The sequence below is a fragment of the Nanorana parkeri genome, unplaced genomic scaffold (assembly GCF_000935625.1).
Source record: "Nanorana parkeri isolate BGI_ZX_2015 unplaced genomic scaffold, ASM93562v1 scaffold702, whole genome shotgun sequence".
Taxonomy (NCBI): Eukaryota; Metazoa; Chordata; class Amphibia; order Anura; family Dicroglossidae; genus Nanorana; species Nanorana parkeri.
Window position 1 is genome coordinate 814,441 of NW_017306970.1, and position 18,102 is coordinate 832,542.

At 42.9% G+C, this 18,102-nt stretch overlaps 1 protein-coding gene across 1 annotated transcript in view; it reads right to left on the reverse strand.

Annotated features, from left to right (window-relative positions):
- The window catches only part of WBSCR17 (Williams-Beuren syndrome chromosome region 17), a 336,869-nt gene extending 320,076 nt beyond the window's left edge, over window positions 1–16,793 (reverse strand). The window contains exon 1 of the mRNA XM_018563829.1: window positions 16,187–16,793. Within this exon, the coding sequence (XP_018419331.1) occupies window positions 16,187–16,424 (238 nt within the window). The 5' untranslated portion in view covers window positions 16,425–16,793. The remainder of the gene's footprint in view (window positions 1–16,186) is intronic.
- Window positions 16,794–18,102: the final 1,309 nt, after the last annotated feature.

Below are 18,102 nucleotides of genomic sequence, written 5' to 3' on the forward strand. Positions count from 1 at the left end.
GAGCTCTGCCCACCAGCCAATGAGAAGAGACCTCACCCCTCCCATCCACCACACAAGGGTCTCTGGCTGGGAGTTTGGAGTTTATCTTCAGCAGCAGATGGAGACTACGTCGGCACGCTCCTGCCAGCTCCCGCCCCCGAGACACGGCCAGCACAGTACTGGTGAGTGGCGGCCTGGAGAGCCGGCCTAGAGCGCTGTGGAGAGCGCTGGTTTAACCAGGGCTCTGTGGGGTCTAACAAAGCTGGTTAGACCCCACAGAGCCCTGTTGGGACCCTACAAAGTCCTGATGAGACCCTATAGAGCTCTGAAGGGCTCTTTGGGATTTCACTATGGCTCTTTGGGATCTCACCAGGGCCCTGTGGGGTCTATCCAAGCTGGTTAGACCCTACAGAGCCCTGGCGAGACCCTACAGAGCCATGGTGAGACCCCACAGAGCCATGGCTTAATCAGGGCTCTGTGAGGTTTTACCAGGCTTTGTGTGGTCTAACCAGTCCCCACAGAGCCCACGTCGAACAGAGTGTAAGACCCAAACCCACAATAAAACCGACACAAAAACTCAGAGAAAACTATGAGACCACTAGAGATGAGTTTTCCAGCAATCTGTCAGACCTCTGGGATAGAACTTCCCACTGCATGTCAGTTTTGTCACACTTTAATGATCAACCAGCTGAATTAAGAGACTCTATAGATCGCCTATCTGCTGCGTATGAACGTTACCAGAGGCTGTCTGCAAAATACACAGCCTTCTTACAGGACTGTAATATAGAGGACTCTTCAGCAGAACTGACCAGGAATGATGCACTGAACCAACAAAGGGATCTCTTAGTGGAAGTTGCCAAAGAAAGGGCAGAACTCCGCATTGCTCAACTGCAGGAGATCAGATCCCACAGATCCACATCAACCAAGCACAATGCACGTTCTTCTAGATCGTCTCTCTCCAGAAGTTCTACATTAAGCGGCAAGGTAATAGAAGCACGCGCTGATGCGTAATCAAAAAAGATGCAAAGCTTCTTTTCCAGAAAGGAAGCAGAGGTAGAAACACAAAAGGCAGCTCGCCAAGCGGCGATGGTAGCTCACCAAGCGGAGATGGCAGCTCGCCAAGCAGAGATGGAAGCTCAACAAGCAAAGGCGGATTCCCAAATAAAGATTCTGCAAATGGAAAGGGAAAGAAGCAGCTGCCCTAGCAAGGCTGAGAGTCCTTGAACAAGCGATGGGAGAAAGTGTTAACTCAGACCACCTCATCCCAGCAGAACTGGAAGAACCAGTTGAACACACTAGTGAATACGTACTAAAGCATAACATTTGCAAGGATACAGAGTCATCTCCTGTAACTCCTACTAACAACACTGTTCTAACTCTCAACACAGAGACCTCTCAGCTCCAAATGCCTGATCCTCCTCAAGTCCACATCTACGCAACAAACCACATCAACTCCTGCCAACGACAAGGTGACTTCCAGTGACAAAGCCGACTTCAGGAGCCGAACTGAACCGAAGGGGTCCTGGGGCCGAAGCTAGCTCGGGCGAAGCTACGGCTAGATCCTTCGGCTGCTTCGTGAATAGACCCCATAGTTTGCTAAGCCCATTATAGCAGCAATATCAACATCATTGCTGGGAAAAGCAAATCAGAACACATGTTTTGTGTTAGCTGCCACGCTACCAGTACAATCAATTTTTTTGTTTACTGCCCTAGTAAAGAGATCTTTGGAACCCTTTATTAGTTTATTTCTACACTGACAGGAACATAACAGGCATCCTGCAACACTTATTCATTGTTGGTTTTGACGAATCATCAACAGAGCAGCAGGCTGAGAAATGCTGATCTTCAGTTACATTTGTCTCTTCGTAGTACTGTTAGCTAAATGCAAAGGTACATTGAAATGTTTGATAAAACAGTATTGAAGGGTGTTAACTGTAGAAACACAAAAGGGCGCAATAACCTTAATAGTGTGTGTGTACAAACTGGAGACTGCCTGTCTCTGCAAAGAAACCAGAATAAATAATAGCACTTACATAAGAGTCTGAAGACTGGAGAGAAGGCAGTCTCCAGTTTGTACACACACACCGCCCAAGGAATTAACAGCAGGAAGCTAAACAGATTTTGTTTACACAAGCCATGCTGGCAAATGCCAGATAACCCTTAAAGACCTGCAGAAGAAACCATTAGAAGTTCAAAGATTTATCTCTTCTGGTCCTGTGAATCCATCAGACCTTTTTGAAAGGAGGTTCTTTGTATCTCACAGAAATTTATGGACCATCCCTTATCCTTGAGCCCGGTTTCTTCCTCCTTCACCATAACTCTGTTCTGAGGAAGATATACCAAAATCACTCCTCCTCACTTGGTAAATGCTGCCAGGAGTTGTATTCCGTTGCTTTGTAAACAGGCAAGGCCTCCCTCTATTGCTCTGTAGATCAAGGCAGTAAATGAAATCCATAGGATGGAAGACATTGTTTTTATTGATAGGGGCACCCTAGAAACCTTTCTGAAGACCTGTTTTTATTGTACAAATAATAACCCCTCTCTTATTTCTGTTTTTATTGCTTCTCCTCTTTCTTGCTCGGTCTTTTCCTCTCTTTCCCTGCTTTCTTTTTACCCTTCTCTTCTGTGGTTTACAAATACTTCATTATTGGTCTACTATTTTACCCCCAGTATGATTATAATGTTGATATCTATTGGCTGCTGCGACATTCACTCTTACACGTGATGTACATTTAAATCCCAACGTAAGTCTCTAATCTGGTTTCCAGATGGACCTTTCAGCTGTCCTTTATTTCTTTCAATCATCCTTGCAGACTGCTGTTATTATCTAAAGTGTACCTGTTTGTTTATTTGTCACAAATAAAGAATATAAAAAAATAATTTTCAAGTTTTTATACCAAGGAAAATGATGTATTAATTCCAAATGTTACTTTACTTGTTACATAACTTGTTTTATTACAATGCATTTTCAAAACTTTCGGCCAAACTACATTTCATCAAGTTGCATCACTTTTTTGATTTCTATGTAAGGCCCCATGCACACCAGCACAGATGCGTTTCAGCGCAGTTTCCGCTCAGATTTTAGAAGGGCGGTTTTGGGCATTTTTTATCGCGTTTCAGCATTGAAAAGCAATTAAAAGAACCCAAAAACGCACTGATCAGGGTGTTTCTATTCAAATCTATATGGAATCTGTGCTGGGAGAATTTCGGGCGGCAGGCGGTTCGGATCGCCCGCAGCCACGCGATCGCATGCACGGTGCACATAGGAATGAATGGGATCGTTCATGTCGGCGGTTCAGTGTGGACAAATAAGCGTGACCAAACCGCCCTGGTGTGAACGGGGCCTTATACTACAGCAAGGTTTGTTTCGGCACTAATCCACAGTGGCAGTACTGTATTGAATGTAACTAAAATTAAAACAAAACCAAGAAAACATTGTTTGGGGGGAAAAAAGTAGTTAATATACTTACCTTTCCCCGGGCTTCTATACTGCAAAAGGAGACGCCATCATCTTTTAAACAAAATCCCAGGTAATGGGTTTCCCAAATCTTGTGAGATGTTGCATCCAGTGCAGCAGCATCTTCTCTCAACTGTCCCTGGGATTTTTGCAGAAGGACAGTGATGTCTCCCTTGTCTACATGCGTGTTGTGGGAATAAGCTGGGGGAGGCGCAAGTATATTAACTAACTTTTCTACCTCCATAGGTACCGTATTTTTTTCGCTCCATAAGGCACACCAGACCATAGGACCCAGGGAGGGTAGGAGTCTGTGATAGCTGCAGTTAGTGATAGCTGAGACAGGTGGCGCTGTGATTACAGCGCCACGGTCTCAGTGATCACACAGAGCAGATGAAGAACGGACATTTGTCTGCTCTACGAGCTCTATGGTGAGCTCCTATACCGTGGTCACGGGTCCCCCAGAGGAGGGGGGACCCCGAAAACCACGACGGGGGGGGGGGGGGGGGAAACGAGAGGGTTCGCTCCATAAGACGCACAGACATTTTTGCCCCCCTTTTGGGGGGAAAAAGGTGCGTCTTATGTATCAAAAAATACTACGGTATTTTCTTTCATTTTAGTGCAGGATTTTGACATGGGCAAGGAGCACTCAATAGATAAGCAGACCTTATTTTTGCTTTATTAGCATTTCTGCTTTAAAGGAGAACTATGAGGTGAGTGCTTTTCACTCACCTCATAGTTCTAGCCGACCTGTGACAATGAGACTGTCACAGGTCGGCTCAGTAGATCGGGAGGTGAGCGAACACATACCGGCGTTCGCTCACCTCTCGATCCTGTCACGGCTCTCTGCCGTGACAGGTGAGGGGCTGGATTCCCCCCTCCAGGCTCCGCCAGCGCTGACTGGTGGAACGGACGGGGGAGGGGGCGGGGTACAGGTGGCTCTGCCTCTAGATAGACAGAGCCAGCTGTCAGTCACGCAGCTGGACGGATCCCGGCATAATTGTCGGGATCCGCTTCAGCTGCGGCGTCTCAGTATGCTAGTTTGTGTCCTCCCGTTACCCTAATGAGAACTATGGGGAAAAGCCTTAACCCCATAGTTCTCCTTTAATATATTTCAAAGCTACTGCCTTACTTCACTGCTTGCTGCTCAATTTTGACTTTTGGATGACTGAAAGCAATGTAATATGGCATATCGCTATTACATGCTATGCGTGGATGACAGTGGGTGACTACATGACAGCTTGAATATTAATCGAAGGCTTGAAATTAGCACTGTCACAACAATTTACATTATAATGTGACAAAGGGGTTTCCATCTGGCAAACATGCAAATGGCGAATATGCTTGATAAACACGGTGAACGATCTGATGGACAAATGTGTAGCAAATATGTAAATTAAAGTAAAATGACCGATGAGCTAATAGTGTCTTTTAATCAACAACTGATGTTTCCATTGAGGATACTCTTGGCCTTATTCACAGGGGCTTCAGCTTGTATACGAATAGTCTGTATAGCAAGCGTATGCAGGCCATTTCAAAAAGTTTGGCTTGAAACTTTTAAAGCAATGATTAGCTCCATTTTGAGAATATTAAAAACTAGGGATGCACCGACACTTTTCAGATATGTTACCTTATGAGTTTATGTCAAATCTTCATAAGACATATGTATATAACGTGGTTTGTTACCAGAGTAATTTTTATCAGTGAGACACAGAAAGATTGTTTTTGTGTTGGTGAAAAGCCTTAAAGTTTTAAGTTGTTGCAACTAAGTACATAGTAGTTATTGGAAAATAACGTTAAGAGGACATTTTTGTCATAAGGTATTATATGTGGAAAATACCTTAATTCTTGGAAAAAGGATGTTTAGAGAAGTGATTATAACCTCTTCAGATATATAAGAGTTTACTGGGATTTCTGTGCACATAAAGCTGTGTATGTGTGGTCATTGGACCAGATAAACATAATAAATGAAGGATTGGGGTATGTACCACACAGTTTTTCCTTGTAACTTTTTCTGGTAACATTTCTGAAGTTGTATCCCAGGTATTAGCCTATAGGTTTAATATCTGTTAAATTTAGCAAAATAAGTTTGCATTTCCTTTACATGTGGAGTACCCTGCTATCCTTGTTTGTTAGACGGTTTGGGATTGGCTTTGAGGGCCTTTGCAATTTTTTGCTGTCTCTATTGTCTGTCTAGGTGTTCCCCTGTACTATTGTTTGTGTGTTTACAGTATTGACTGTATCCCTTCACCTTTGTTCTTAGTGTCTCCTCTGTCTATTGCCATTCGGGCATAGTCTCAGGCTACACTATTGTTATTGTAAAATCTGGTAACTCAGTACTTGTTTGTACAAAACATTTGAGTCATTGCATGGCATAAGTTTTTGGTGTTTTGTTAGTTTTAAATTCTGTACATCATGGAACATTTGCTGGTCAAGATCGCTAAAGTTAAAATAGTGCTGCAATCTTAAAAATAATGGAGCAATCTAACAGCCCATGGCAGCAGGTACAAGAGTATGTAAAATTAAAGCTAAATGAGAAACAATTTAGTAAACGTGATGGAAAGAATACACTACTCTTTGCTGCCTGTTGGATTGCTAATCAATATGAAAATTTAAAATTGCAGACTGAAACAATAAAAGGAGATCTTGGAAAAGCAAATGCTTCTATCAGTAGTTTAAATGTCTCTTTGTTGCAAAACTGAGACTAGCTACCTACAGCTAAAAATAGAAAATGAAATACACCAATGTTTTTAACCATATAACTATCTCCACAGTCCATCATCTTGAATCTCAGTAGTCCATTACTTATTCTAGTTGCCATAAAGCCATAAAAAAATAAAAAACCTCAAGGTTCTAAGTTACAACAATATTTTTTTTTTACTAGAGTCCATATTGTAGATCTGGTCCTGTTGTACTTGTTTCTTGAACCTTAGGAATGCTTATTTAGCGGTTCATAACTTAAAATAGTAATTTAGGTAACAGATACCAGTGCCGATACTTGGCGTTTTCATGAGAACTACCAGGGTTGCAGCGGTTGCAGCTGGGACCTAGCTCTGGTGCTCCACCACTGTGCTGAAATCATTAGTTGATATTGTTTTAAAAAAACTGTCACATGACAATAAACAAGAATGTATCAGTACTCTTACTTGTAAGTACTTGGTCATGTATCAGTACTTGTACTTGCAAAAATGGTATCGGTGCATCCCTTTATTTATATTTATAAATACAAAATCACACATTAAAACAGAGATGTACAAATCCCAGGAGCTCCGTGTGAGTTCCGTGTGCTCCTTACAAATGACAGCTGCCTCCTAACTTTTGAATTTTTCTCTAGTCTAGTCTTGGAGCTCGAAATGTATCAGTACTTGTGCTTGTACTTGTACCGAGTACAGTACTTGGTATTGGTGCATCCCTATTAAAAACAGATCTTAATACATTTTCTGTGACTTTAACCTCCCTGGCGGTTTTCCCGAGCGTGGCTCGGGGTTAAATTTCCTGTCTAGGAGCGGTAACCCCGAGCCACGCTTGGGAATCCCCTGAATTCAACTCACCTCGTTCCTCGATCCCCGCGGCGTCTTCTTCGCCCGATGCCAGCATCCGTCTACAGCATACGCTAACGTCAGCGACGTAGGGAGGCGGATCCGGCGCAAAATTCAAATGTAAAAGCACCTCAAACACACTAATACATAGTATTACATTCTATACAGTGGTTTTTTGTTACTATTTCGTTACTGTAACAAATTCTTTCACCTGAGCTTTGTCTCTAGAGATATCTGCCTGCACTTTTACTACTCTATTTGCCTGGAAAAGTTGAGAGCGTCCATGGCATCAAAAAAGCGACCGCTGGGGTCAAAAGCGTTTTTTGAGCAGCTTGAAGATAGTGATGTGGAATCACTTATTGAATTGAGCGACAGCGATGCATGGGGAAGTTCGTCGTCAGACACTGAAAGTGACGAAAGCGCGGATTCTGCAACCAAGCTAAGTGATGTGCGAACTTGGTGCCCTATTGATTGCGGTACGGATCACGCAGCGCCCCCAAGATTCCCATTTACTGGGGCATCTGGTAGGAATGTAGATGTGGAACATGACAACCCCTTGGCCTACCTAAAATTATTTCTGACCGATGAGGTTATTGATGATATATTGTTACCGAGACAAACCGGTACAAAGAACAGCAATCCGCAACCCTGCTTGGGAAGTTTTCCAGAAGCAGAAAGTGGGAACCAGTGACCAGAGATGACATCTGGAAGTTTCTGGGCCTAATAATTCTTCAGGGAGTGGTGGGGAAACCTCTGCAGAAGTGGTATTGGACAACCAATAAATTGCGTGCCACTCCATTCTTTGGCACGGTCATGTCGGAGTATAGGTTTTCCCTCATAATGAAGTTTTTACACATCGCAGACAATGAGGAATTCAACGAAACCACTCATCCTGCCCCAATACTGAAAGAAAATTGGAAGGTATCCCAGATGATTGTGAGGAATTTTCAAAAAACCTATGTGCCAGAAAGAGACATCACCATAGATGAAAGTCTAATGGCCTACAAGGGAAGGCTCAGCTGGATACAATATATAGCATCCAAGAGAGCACGATTTGGCGTGAAAATATATATGCTATGCGAATCGTCATCTGGCTACATATGGAACTCCGTGATATATACTGGGAAAGGAACCAAATTTTATCCGAAATACAGCAGTTACGGAATGGCAACATCTTCGGTTCTCTCAACCAGGGAGGTTAAACAAGCTGTTAGCAGCACTACTTAAGGGTACATTCAAACCAAGAGCCAAGCTCAACCGTGTGCAGGCGTGTGTCCCCAACAGTGCCGATTTCCTCCAGTGAGCTGCATCGTACTGTTTCTTTTTTATAGAACTTTACTGAAATGTCAAAAGTGACATTTCATTCAGTTCTATGGGCTCACTGCACTGTGATGGGGTTGTACCACATCTCATTGCGTGTGCTTACAAATGTTCTGCATACCGTACTGTACCGTATTGTAAGCGCGCACCACCGGAAATCGGTGGTGTGAACCAAACCCATCCATGACAAGGCAATTTGCCATGTGTCGCGTTCGGCCATTTTTTCCAGCGCAGCCCAAACACAGATAGTATGAACCTGCCTAAAGCTTGTTGAAAGTCTGCTGAACTCTGCTTGCCGCTTGTTAAATGTGACAATCTGCATTCCCATTAAGATCTGTGTTTAACATTAACAAGTTGGAGATGAAGGGGGCTTTAACGGCTTTAAGAAAGCTACTTGAAGCTTACTGAAAGATTTGCAAAAGCTTCCTGTACAAACTGCTCTTTTAGTTTTGGATATCCTTAGGTAGAGTGAATACATCTGTTAGTTCCTTTCCCTATGATAGCAGGACAACAAATTAGGGAAGCAGTAGTCACTGATACAAGATGTACAAACAATAAAAAAAACTGAAATAGGTTCTAACACTTCCCCATTTTACTGGAAACAGTGTTTTCTTGCAGCCCATGCCAGTGGCGTTACAAGGGGGGTGCGGCCCGCACCCGGATTGGCACCATTGGAGGGGTGACACCAAAATGACTGACAGTCATTTTGGTGTCACCCCCTCCAAAAAGTCATGCACTCGGTCATGGACCGAGAGCCCGACAGTGTCAGGAGAGAGGAGGGGACCCGGGGGAATACCACATCCCGCCGGGTGAACATGCCTTCCTCTCTCTGCCAGCGTCCATCACCAAGATAGCAGCCGCATGCAGGCATCAATTAGATGGCCACGCATACGCGATGATGTAATCACGCACGCGCATGGTGACGTCTCGCGCATGCGTAACGACGTCACAGTGAGTGTCACCCGGTCTCCGCTGCAGGTGACACCCGGCCTCGGGACACCCCTGGTCCATGTCCCCACTGTAGAAATTTCTCTATCACTTCCTGTTCTTACAGAAAGTGAGAGGAAATATTCCCAATGCAGATATAGACCAAAATAAAACTCTGATAGTGGTTCTATTCCTTCCTCACTCAGTCTACAATTATAAAAAAGGGCTTTTGGCTGGCAGTTGCCAATAAAAATCAGGTATGGCGGGTGTATTCCAAGATCGCCAGATTACATGCTTAAGAGAGTGGGTTGAACTGTTGAAATTATGCAGGAAATGGTGGCTGAACAGACAGATAAATACACAATATAGAGCACTGTGCAAAAACTGTAGGCTCTTATAAAACAATGCTATAAAGTGCTTCCAAAAATAATGCAGTGAATAGTCTTCATTTATCAATTAACAACCTACTAAGTGTAAAAACATAAAAAAAAGCCTTAATCATCTTAAATTCTCCTAGGTACACTTGAACACAGTTTTTGAAGGAACTCAGCAGGTAAGCCGTTCCAAACATCCAGCAGAACTAACCACAGTTCTTCTGTGGATTCAGGTTATTTCAGTTGCCTTCATGTTTTTAGTTGTTTTATGTAATCCCAGACAGACTCAATGATGTTGAGACCAGGACTCTGTAAGGAACATGACATCTCTTACAGGACATTTTGTTCGTTTTTTTTTCTAAAGATAGTTCTTTACAAATTTGGTTGTGTTTTTGGTCTCATTGCCCTGCGGTGGAATTAATTTTGGACCAATCAGATGCCTCCCTGATGGTATTGTATGATAGATAAATATCTGTCTCTACTTTGAGGATGAGAAGACCATTAAATCTAACCAAATCCCATAAAATGCAGCCTCAAACCTGCAAGTAGCCTCCACCATGGTTCACTGTTGCTTGAAAACACTCAAACCTTGTACAGCTTTCTGGGCCTTTGGTGAACAAACTGCTGTCTGTTACAAATATTCCAGATTTGGACTCATCCAAAGCACCTGCTACTATTTTCATGCATAGGCAAGTCACTTGGCCTTGTTTCCGCATCCAAGGTATGGATTTTTAACCATAAGTCTTCCATGAAGATAACTTCTGGCCAGACTTCTCCATACTGTAGATGGGAGTACCAGGGTTCCACTGGTATCCACAGCTAGTGGCACCATTAGTCTGAGCTAATGGTGCCACTTGACATCTTCCTATTATGAAGTCATATTAGCATGATGTGTCTTTCATTTTCTGCACTAAGTTTCCTTGGGTGACCACTGTGTTTTTGGTCCTCAATGCTGCCTGTTTGTACTGCTGCAGAAGAGCTTGCACAAGCCTCCTGGGATATCATGTCACACATCACATGGGCTTCAGGACAGTGCTGGCTGGTGGCCAAGGGCTATGTAATTGTAGCCTAGGTGAGGAATTAGACATTTAGAGCAAACAGAAGCAAAAAAAGGTACCCGCTTTCCAAAAAACAGTAAGGGGGGGGATAGATTGATGTTAAGTGTATCTTAAACTGTTTTATCTGCCATATCATTGGAAATTCTGTTCAGCCAGTCCTATGATCCAGGCAACCTTACCATACAGCAAAGCCAAGTCAGTCAGTGACCTTAATTTTCTCCACTGCAGATAAACAATACATCTAATCCCACCCTGTCTTGTTTTCCAGAAACTATATCAAGGCAGCAAGTAGGTCATCTCTCTGATCCTTTTTTCTGTTAATAAGCTCCCAGTATTACAATGACACCCCTAAGCAGTGCAGTAAAAGCTGATTGACTAGCACTGCACCTCTTTTTCCTATTTGAAGAGTTGCTCTCAATGGGGATTGCATTAAAGGCAATGTAAATACAGATCCAGAGGTAACATTTAGATGTATGAACAAAACTATGTATAGAACTTTAACTAAAACATATGAAGCTGTATGATCAAGTGGCTCATGCTAGCTCAGTTTTACCAGTATAAACAGCTTTCACTACTTAATTTCACCTGCTGGATTGACAAATGTTACGTTTCCAAAAACAGAATCCAAGAAAGAACATTGAGGAGCATAGTGTTAGCATATTGTGCAATGTACATGAATTTTGCAATTAGGTAGGGACAGTTTTGTAGTTTCTAGACTTTAGAGGTTGATTTACTAAAGGAGCTGAGTACATTCACACAATACATTGTTTCACTATTCACTTTAATTATGTAATCATGTAAAAAGCAAATTCCTGTTCACTTATTTCATCTGCACAAGTGAAGTGGATACTTACACATTTATTGTGTGAAGATTTTCAACTGCTTTAGTAAATTGGCCCCGCATTATAATGACATTCATATGCACCTACATACTTATACACCATCAACATACACCACATATTTAATGTGTATCTACAACTTGACTGAAACAAACAACTGACTGAGCCAGGTAGAAAAGTATTGCAACACAATTGTATAGCCATGGCACCCTAAATACATTGGAGATTCCTCCATCCATGCTCTTAGGGGTCTATTCACTAAGCTAACGTAGGCAGCCGAGTGACTAACCGACCCGAAGCGAAGTGAGCCGAACGCTGTTCGGCTATTCACTTCAGGCTGGTATGGCTGATTCCAGCCATATTGTGGCTGAAATCAGCCGTACATCGGGTGGCTTCAGCTGGCTTCGGGTCGGCCGAACATGCTGGGCATGTTCGGCTGACCCAAAGTGCAGAAGGAGTTCGACTCAGCCGATCCAACATCTGGATCGGCTAAGCCGAACCTCCGGCAGGCTACTCGCTGCTGTTCGGCCTATTCTCATAGATGCCGAACAGCAGTGAGTGAATAGCCGAATGCCGCCGAGCAGAATAGTGGTACCGAGCAGAATAGAAAAACAAGAAAGACAACAGAGCAGGGAAAGGCAGAGTAAAACTTTCCGGGAGAAAGTGTTTCTGTCCCGGGCGGCCGGGAGCCGCTATCTAATAGCAGGAGACTCCCAAGGCGTCCGGGAGAGTTGGGCTGTCTGAAGATCAGCGTCCCTGGTTACCTGGTAACCAGGGGCGCTGATCTGTCTGTGCAAGTGCCTGGAGCCAGCCGTGAGATGACGGCTGGCTCCACCCAGCAGTCAGTAGCAGGCTGTCGGCCGGCCAATGGCCGGTCGTTCGGCCAGATTCTGCCTTTACCTCGGCTCAGTCGAGCCGAAGCATATGCCTCGGGAGCTTCGGGAGCTGTATAGCTGTATAGTGAATAGCCCGTACAGCAGCCCTTCGGTTCTACTGAGCTGAAGGGGTCCTGGGGCCAAAGCTAGCCGAAGGATCAGCTGAAGCTACGGCTAGATCCTTCGGCAGCTTTATGAATGGACCCCATAACCTTCTACAGCAAAGGTATGATTTTGTGAACGGAAAAAAGCTATTTGTGATAAATAACATTTTTCTACTACTTTATAACACACACAGGGACCATGGGGAACAAAAGTAGCTGAAGTACTGAACCGAAGGGGTCCTGGGGTCGAAGCTAGCCGAAGGATCAGCTGAAGCTACGGCTAGATCCTTCGGCAGCTTAGTGAATAGACCCCTTAGTGTGGATGGATATCAAATCGTTTTCTCTCTGTTTCTTGTGGGCTAAATGGCCGAAACTGAAATTTGTTTGCTAATAAAATACTTGGAGTCTTTTTCAGTCTTGCTGATCTCCTGAAGCCTTTTTGCAACTACTTCCTCTCCATATACATACACTCCAGTGATGGCTGTTGGCATTTCTCGAATGGTTTTCCCAATGGTGACAACTGTGGACTATGGCTGCATAATATGTATTGAAGCCTGTGCAACAGAGAAGGAGCACAATTGGGAGACAGACTACAGATTGTAGTCACCCTCTAGAAGGAGGTGCCTGAACAAGGACCATCATGGCAGGATCATCAGGTACTCTTTTAAAGATAACTGAAGATTTAAAGCTGAACTCTAGGTAGGCATTATTATGCATACTTACATTGATTTAGCTTGGCCCATGTAAGTATGCATATGTATTACCTGATCGGCAATATAGTAGCCATAGCTACTACACTGCCAGCCGCGATCTTCTGGGTTCTTGTACTATGCTGTGCTGAGTGACTTCCCCTCTGCTCTCAATACACAGGGGGTCCCTTCCTTGGCACAGAGGCTATTCAGAGAATGTTTAATATTGTTCTCAATGAATACAAGGCATTCTCTGACTGGACGAGGAGCAGATCATTACATTACCGACCATCACTCGCTCGGCACAGTGGCCATTCAAAGAACACCTTGTATTCATTGATAAAAATACTAGGTGGTCTCTGAATGGCCGGTGTGCCAAGTGAGCCACCCTCCTGTGTATTGAGAGTAGGATGGAAGCTACTCAGCACAGGACAGTGCCCGGACCCAAAAGACTGCAGCCAGCACAGTAGTAGCTCTGGCTACTTCAGTGCTTTCCACGATCCCCAGCGGCCAATCAGGTATGGCATATGCATACTTAAAATGGGCCAAGCTGGACCAGTGTAGGTATGCATAATAATGTAACATGCTAAAGCTTAAATAAAATTTTAGTGATTGGGTTTACATATATTTTAACTACGGAGATTATTGCACTGTTACATAAAGGCATCTGCCAATTCCCAAATACCCTTTGCTGACTGCTGGACATATCCTAAACACATTACATTTACACATGTTTAGTAAACATTCAGTTGTCACTGAACAATTACACATTGGACAAAGTAAGGGTTATATATTCTTGGCAATTAAATATGTTGCCCCTTAACATGGGATTGCTTCAATTTCAGACTGAAATGGTTATTAATATTATACAGGATTTATATAGCGCCAACAGTTTGTGCAGCGCTTTACAATATAAGGAAGACATTACAATCACAATACAAATCAAGACAAGATGGTAAGGAGGGCCCTGCCCCTGAGGGCTTCAGCAAGTAACATCTATCAATACCAGGCCCTAAAAGGAAAAAGCTACATATTTGCCATATTTACATTGCAAGTTCAGGTTTCACATTTACAATGTAACTATAATGTAACCGTTCACTCCGTGAAAATATAATACAATGTGTTACCAAACAATCACACCCATTGTGTTTTCAGAGTTTAGTATCATCTCTTTAGATTTTAATATAAGCTACGAATCAACCTAACCACTTGTTATCAGCGATATACGCCAACAGTAGAACAAATAGAAGAGTGATGCTATTACAAGTGAATGTAATATGTCATACTCAGTTTTCATTTTCTTATAATGTCACGCTTTGCAAGGTTAAATACAAGATCACTAGGATCACGCTGACAAAGAAACTGTGATATTTATAGATTTGTATATGCGTACTTACATATATGGCCATTATAAGATAGTTCTGGGTAGAACGTTATTTACAAAGGCTTGCCGACACAAAATATGAACTATTTGCTCATTATACACAATTATAGTATGCACATTATGGAAATATGCAAATACTATTGTAAACTTCTCACAGCTGCTAAAAGAAAGAAGAGAATGCAAAAATAGCATGAAAAAGCAGGGCTTTGCATATCCCAGCAGTGGTTTATTTGGAGCCATTGTGATAATACGCCATTATTATCAGTATAGTAAATATTGAGTTCATGGAAAGCCCCGTATGAATATTTCATAATTACTGCACCTGCAGAGTAGTCTTCCTGGGATGATTTAAGGTAATGCAAAATTGCATGCATTCCTCCCAATGGAAGCGTAATTACTGTGGGCAAACATTCTCATAGGCTTTATATAACTGCAGTTTATAGACAATAAAACAAATAGAAAGCTATTAAAGTGGCTCGCAATACTACATTTTAATCAACCGATCATAAAATTATGTTGAAACTGCTGTGATGTTACTAAGATGTTATAGCAACTGATAAGCAAAACTGACCATTCAGCTTAACAATTATGTGTAATAGGATTTGCAGCTAACATCAGATGTTATTGCTTATTTGGTATATTTTCAGGATCTTTGTTCTCCTTACACCTACAACAAGATTCCCAGTGTAGTTTTGGGAGAGTGATGGATGACGGAGGTCAGAAGCATCTTGGAAATGTCATGGAGCTGGGGCTAGAAATGTGAAAGCTCCTGGCACATAATAAGCAACATTCAGCTTGTTTTCAGATGTCAGTAAAAAACAGGACAGTGTTATTTATCAAAACAAGTGATGTACAAATCAAAACAGGTATCCTAGTCACATTCCCTCAGTAGTCAGAAGTAAAGTGAGAAGTTTTCGTCCATGTTGCATAATCTTACATAATCTTTGAAGCATATTCACATTATGAGGTGTATCTATAAAAATGCATGAACTATAGAAGGTGACTGCCACACTTCACCGGTAAAACAATCTGAAATAGCTTTTATTTTTATTATGACATTCACTATAAATGGAAAAGCGTCCGTTTCTTATGTTGTCACGTTATTACTGCATTGCCAGATTTAGTGAATTGCTGTAGAATTCATGCATATAACACCCCAATTTCTGCAGATTAATTCTCTTTCTGTATATACTGTATATTGCTCCTCTCAATTTTGTAAAGTGCTGCACAAACTATTGGTGGCTATAGAAATCCTGTATAATAATAATAATAATAATATAGAGCTATTGAATATATATTACATAAAAATATGTACATAGTGTATACATACATATATATACACACACACGCACACATATATACTATATATTTTGTAAGTGTACTATGAAGGAATGATTAACTGTCAATGTTTGACGTAGCCAAAATACTGATCTAATGTAATGGGCACGACTTGCATATTATAAATAATGTATCCCATACTCATCTAGGCCATGTGAGAATTCCATGACCTAAAAGCACTTCACCCAGGCCCTTCTGTGTCTTGTCTGGGCTTGGAATGCCTCCATCATCTCTGCATTACCATGTACATATGATTTGTCTATCTATCATCTATATTACCATTACTATATTGACATGCAGTCCTACCATTGAGTTGTCTGTAGACTATATCCTCTAAAAGGGAAAGTCTTTTCAGAACTGCCTCTTGAATAGGGCTGACCCCATGGCTTGTCAGGTTGGTCACCTCCGCCCTTGGATGGACCTCATGGAAGGTCTCCCCACCTTTCACAGTAATTGGTCTACACTTGGCCAGAAACAGCACAAATCCAGCAACAGCAATCAAGTTCAACACCAGCAAGATTTTAACTCTTCTCAGAGAAGCCATCAAACTCCACAATCTCGACTCTTTAGTGTATCCTGGAATATGTAAGATTTCTTAATGTTTTGCCAATGTCTCTGCTGATCCGGAGACAGGTCACCATCCCTGTGGGTGTGAACTACAACCAAGGAAGAAAGGGAACCAGTGACAGCTGAAACTCCCCAACACTACTGATGTCAATGGTGGGAAGAAACACCATCTGACAGACGGGACCGACTTCAGATTTGGAATCCAAGCTGACCAGCCAATCAGCGTGCTGGAAGCAGGAGCTGGTGCCTGTAAAAACATTTGTAGAGGACCATCTGTACCCCCAACATGTTCAAGACCAGATACAATGAAAGTTTACAAACTGGGTGACAATTGGAACCCCTCCTGCGTACACAGCTAGTGCCCCATTCCACGTCTTCTATCTGGATGATGGATCAAAGCCAATCAGTATTCCACAGGGGATCGTGGCCACCGTTGCCTATATTCGTCGGGTCCAGGAATTGCACCAGAGATTTGAATTATTTACTTGTAGGGTCCATTAAGAGAGCAGCCAATAGACTAGACTGCACTCCGGTAACATTGAGTGCCATGCAGCAGCGATCAAAGACGATGTCAGCGCAGCTGTGGGTAGAAATTCTCATGGTAGAGAGATGGCAAGCACAAGCCGTCCGCATCCCCCCATGCACACCGCGGACAGATCTATTAGCGGCTAAAGTTTGTCATTAGCCGCGGCCAGGCGAATGTGACCGGATCAAGTGTTCTCGCCTAGGAAGGATTCTTTTGCAGCGACGGCTTTGGCAGAGGACACATAACCTCTAGTCAGCGTGATCATCAGGCAGAGATCTCAGCAGAAATCTTCATCATTCACAACACACAACGACAAGTGTGAATGTGGGAAGTGAGGATTGCAGGGGGAAATTGACAATGCGGCAAAGCTCGCTGACCGCACTTCCCTGAAACTGAACTCCTGATTCCTTCTCTTCCCCCCTCCTTCTCCTAAGCAGAGCCCGTGGTCTTCTTCAGCTGATCTTCTTCACATCCCTGTGTTGTCAGCTCAGCAGCAGTACTCTTCCCCTGTCAGTGTGCAAGCCTTAGGAAGCCTGGCAGAGGCAGCAGGCTCAGGTGATGATGGGAGTGCTGCTTCTAGTCTGCTGCTGCTATTGGAAGAAGCTGCTCTCTCCTGTGCTCCCATTTCTCTTAGCTGGTTATTTCTGTGCTGAGACATCCTCCCGTGTGCTGCCTGAATCCCCGTTTACATGCCTACTAAAAGGCTGCAAGGAAATTGTGGTCTGGATAAATGGATCTGCAGCTGGAGACCATTCACAGCTCACAACAAGGCATTATTGTCCTGAATGGCAGTGGTCATTTAACAGACAGATCTGTGAAGTGCTGCTTTAAAAAAATTATATATATATATTTTTTTATAGATAGAAGCAATCACATGTCGTGCAGCGGAGATAAGTCAACGCATCAATGTTTCAATAAAGCTCAGTCCATCTTTATCAATTTATTTACCTATTCTTGCTTAAGACAGACTGAGTTCCATGGAAACGACAGTAAAACGCTGATGCTTTGACTTACCTCTGCTACAAGACCTGAGATTGCCTCTATATCTACTTAGATTTGTTTAGACATTTTTGTAGATGAGCACCTGGGCGGTGCGGTGGCTACCCCTAGAATTATATAGATATATAGA